General features: G+C 54.6%; 1 protein-coding gene across 1 annotated transcript; it reads right to left on the bottom strand.

Moving 5' to 3' along the window:
- Window positions 1-299: 299 nt before the first annotated feature.
- Window positions 300-1,723, bottom strand: NEUROG1 (neurogenin 1). Its single transcript, XM_054643212.2, has 2 exons — window positions 1,637-1,723; window positions 300-1,454 (listed from the first exon to the last, which is right to left on the bottom strand). Coding segments are annotated over exons 1-2 (534 nt in total). The 5' UTR covers window positions 1,639-1,723; the 3' UTR covers window positions 300-922.
- Window positions 1,724-4,211: the final 2,488 nt, after the last annotated feature.

Raw genomic sequence — 4,211 nt, 5'->3', positions numbered from 1 at the left:
CTCCTGCTCTCTGCCTGCATCTCCTGCATCAGACCGGGGCTCTGATCCCCTCCCTGGGACACTGGGGGCCAGCAGGTGTGTGCAGGTGTCTGTGGCCAGTGGCGTGTCAGAGGTGCTGGCTGCTGCCTTGGGGTGATCCCTTCCCTTCCACCCCAGCCTCCTTCCGAGGAGTGAACCCCTCGAGTTCAAGAAACAAAACTCCAGAGGCGCTGCCAAAATTCAGTACAAACGTTAAAAATTTTATTTACAGCGTAAAGTATGATTTCTTAAAAAAAAAAACAAAAAGACCAAAACAAACCAAAACCCCCACTTTGATAAGAGGTATAATAATAGAATAAAGCTCTTTATGTACAAAAATACAATTTTCATATGAATGAACATCTTGAATAAATTAAACCGCTCTCTGGTCCAGTCGCTGAATGCCCCGTGTCTGCTCCCACTCTGAGGCAGGCCGGCCGCGCTGGGGGTCAGCATCTATAATGCATGAGCCTCTCCGCTGTCCGCCGGGCGCGGGGTCCCATCGGGGCCGGTGCTGGGACCCCCGGGAGGGGCTGAGCCGCCCCGGGGCAGGGCCGGGGAGCCGCGCTGAGCCCCGCGCTGCGCCCCGGGCCGCATCGGCCCCTTAAGCCTTTTCATGGCATTGTCAGGGCGTTCAAACCAAATTTTCATGCTCGTTTTTCTTCTCTGGAGAGCTACAAATTGTAAAATTGACTTTTCACCTCGTCTGCGGCAGCAAATCTGTCGCTTTTCTTCTTCCCAGTTTTTCGGAGCGGAGCGGGAGGCGAGGCGGGGGTCGGGGGGAAGGGGCTGGGGGGAAGGAGAGTGATGAAAAGTGCAACGGGACGAGACCCCCCCCTCACCCCCCCTCTCCGCCGCCCCGGGCCGAGCTGCGGGCGGTGCGCGGGGCGCGGGGCGGTGCGCGCTAGCGGAGGGGCGCGCCCGGGCCGGCGGGCAGCCCGCGGAAGCCCCTTAGGCTGTCGGCGGGCGCATACGCGCAGTCCTCGGAGGTGGCGGGGCTGCTGGGGCCGGAGGCGGAGGCGCAGAGCGAGGGGGCGGACGGGGAGGCGCTGGACAGCCAGGACCCCGCGTCGCTGCCGGGGCTGGGGGGCGCGGCGGCGCCGCGGAAGGCGGGGGGCGGCGGGAGGCACTGCTCGGCCAGGCGGAGGGTTTCGGACAGGGCCCAGATGTAGTTGTAGGCGAAGCGCAGGGTCTCGATCTTGGTGAGCTTGGTGTCGTCGGGGAAGGTGGGCAGGACGCTGCGGAGCTCGTCCAGGGCGGCGTTGAGGTGGTGCATGCGGTTCCGCTCCCGGTCGTTGGCCTTGACCCGCCGGCTGCGCTTCAGCGTGTGCAGCAGCGCCTCGGTCCGCGCCCGCGCACGGCCGCGCCGTCTCCGCCGCTCTCGCGGAGCGCCGGGCTCCGCGCCCTCGCCGCTGCCGGGCGCCTCGGCGGGCATCCTGCGGGAGAGAAGCCGGAGCCTGTCACTGCCAGCCGGGGCAGGGGAGGATGGAGGGGGGAGCGAAGGGGAAGGTGCGAAGCTGCCGGGGAAAGGGTGGGGGGGAAGGAAAAAAAAAAAAAAAATATGACGGAGAGGGTGGCGGTGCGGGTGCTTGGCAGGTGCCGGCGCTCCCGTACTCACATGGAAAGGCACTCCCGGGGATGCGGATAAGCAATAACGGTGTGAAAACACAGAGAGGAAAGAGCCGAGCCGGCCGCTATAGGGAAAAGCAGGGGGATAAAAAAAAAAAAAAAAAAAAAAAAAGGCGAAAAAAAAAAAAAAGCCAAAGCCCGGGGAAAGGCGGGGCGGGGGGGACACGCGACCGCGCGTGGCTTTGAAGTGCTGCGGGCTGCGATCCGCTCGTGTGAGCGGCGGCTTTGGCACACGACGGCGCGGCCGCCCGTTCTTATAGCGGCGGGCGGACAATGGCCCCGTGGCCGCCCCGCGGGGCCGCGCCGAGGCGGCAGGTCGGCCCCGTGCGCCGCGCCCTCCGGAGCGTGCCCGCAATTACCGCGGGCGGCCGCGCATCTGCCGCGCCCCCGGGGGACGGGGGAGAGAGGGGGGGTCCCCCCGCTTTGTCCCCCCCGTGTGCGGGGAGGGAGGCGGCAGGACAAAGCGGGGCAGGGGGTGGAGGGGTCACCGTCCCGCTCCGGCCGGAGGGGCTCCAGCGGGAGTTTAAACCGCTGCGAGCAGGGGGTTTGGGGAAAGAGAAAGGTTAATCTGGATTTCCAGAGGATGAGCCGTGGGTTATTGCCCAGCCAGATGCGGGCGGAGGATTTTGTCAGGCTTTCGTTGCACCTTGCGGCTTTTTCTGCGTCCACGCGTCAAAGTGAAAATGCTCTAAAATGATGAAACTCAAAGCAGGTATTTCTCTCCTGCGTTTCTCAGGTGGATATCAACACGCGCCTTGGCTTTCACGTGCTTCGCTTTTAAAAGGATTTTGCAGATGTTCAGAAAGTTAAAAGTTCCAAAGGACATTATTTTACAAGCTTTGATGGTTGTATTCGCAATACATATACACTGTATATACATATATACGCACTGTATATACAATGCACAGATACAATTCTTTGTCTGGACAAAAACAAAGAATTGTGCTGTTTTGATTGTTAAATTCTTGCTGCTTCTGCTAGTCCCCATTCAGTGCTAGGGTATCGCTATCTCACATTTTGGGAAGCCACAGTTTTGTAAGTGGCTAAAAAGTTTCCTAATTCTGACATCTGGCTCTTTGCATCCTGCTCTCCCTGCTTGGGAGAAGCCCCATTGTCAGCACTCATGCACTTGTGTCCCTGGAAGGTTTTCAGTTTCACTGCCCATCAATAGCCATTTTCAGGTGCCTATGCCTAAACTCACATGTATTTACCTGATTTCCCCTTACACAAAATGTAGATTGAGTCCCCCTCCTTTGATTTTCTTCTAGGACTTTGATCTTTGATAAACAGGGAAAATCGACAGCATAAATTATTGTATATCTCTGCATTTTAAGTTCTTAGCAACCATTCTTTACTTGAACCTGAGCGAGGAATTCTATGAGAATTATTTCTGTTTTCCACCCTCCTCGCTTTGCGACGACCCACGACACCAGCACACGGCCACAAACAACCTTCTTTGTGCCAAGAAGATCATGCACAGAAGTGAGCAATCCAAGAAGCCCTGGGTGATGAATATTAACGAGTCTCAAACTAGAAGTAGTTTGGCAGTGGCCGAACTTGCAGGATCAGCTCTCTCTCTGCTTTTTACGTCTTTATCCGCTTGCGGAGCGGGGCTGTGCAGTACGCCCAGGTACGGCAGGAGACGAGCGGGGCTGGCTGTTCCCGGGAGGGACCGGGCTCTCCCGGTCACCGGACCTGCAATCAGCCTGATGTTTTTAGGGCCTCTGCATACATAAGTGACTTTCTGCGCTAAGCAGTTCCACTTCACTGAGTTACTCATGTCCTTAAGTGACGGCACAATTAGAGGGCTCTGTCAGCGGGCACAGACCGACGGTGGAGTTTCCAGCACTACCCAGAAAGCCAGAAGGGACCAAAATTTAGAGGTTATGGAAGCATATGGCAAAAAGTGTTCAACTTTTGTTACTGTGCATTTTATATATAGTGATATAAACTCCAGTGTTGTCTGCAACACTTTTATTGTCTTTTGTTTGGTTGTCTTTGAGCAGTCAATAGTTTATTCATTAAAATGTTTATGATTCCCTAGAGTTCCACAGACTTTGGCACAACCGATCACTTGTCTGAAAGTTTGCAGTGAAAGCGCATTATTCATTAGTCCTTATCCATCATTTGCAGTTTGTCATTTGTTATTCTCTTGTTTTAAAAGTTTGTGCTCCAATCAAGGAGGGGAGAGAGCACCATGTGTCTCTGTGATCAGTCACAGCCATGAATAGCCAGGGCTGAAGTGAATGTTTCACAAACAACCCATAGGCTGAAATTTGTTTGCATAATCTATTCACTGCGTACTTATGAATAACGAATGCATTCACAGAACCAGAATTGTTTCAGGAAGCCTTCGCAAACAGAAAGAAGTGCTAAATATCTTGGATAATTTATTCCCGATGAATAATTCAACCAGTTCTATCACAGGCAGTCTACTAATTTTGCAGATAAATTATTCAGCCAACACAGATAATAGCTCTTACACCTTATGGGCCTGCTCCTATGGAAGTCAGCTGCTGAAGTTATGTGAAGTTTTTTGGGATAGGAAAAGAAAAAAATTCCAA

This window comes from Agelaius phoeniceus, chromosome 15 (assembly GCF_051311805.1).
Source record: "Agelaius phoeniceus isolate bAgePho1 chromosome 15, bAgePho1.hap1, whole genome shotgun sequence".
NCBI classification, from domain to species: domain Eukaryota; kingdom Metazoa; phylum Chordata; class Aves; order Passeriformes; family Icteridae; genus Agelaius; species Agelaius phoeniceus.
The sequence above is the reverse complement of the archived record's forward strand: the minus strand, read 5'-3'. Positions and strand labels throughout refer to the sequence as shown.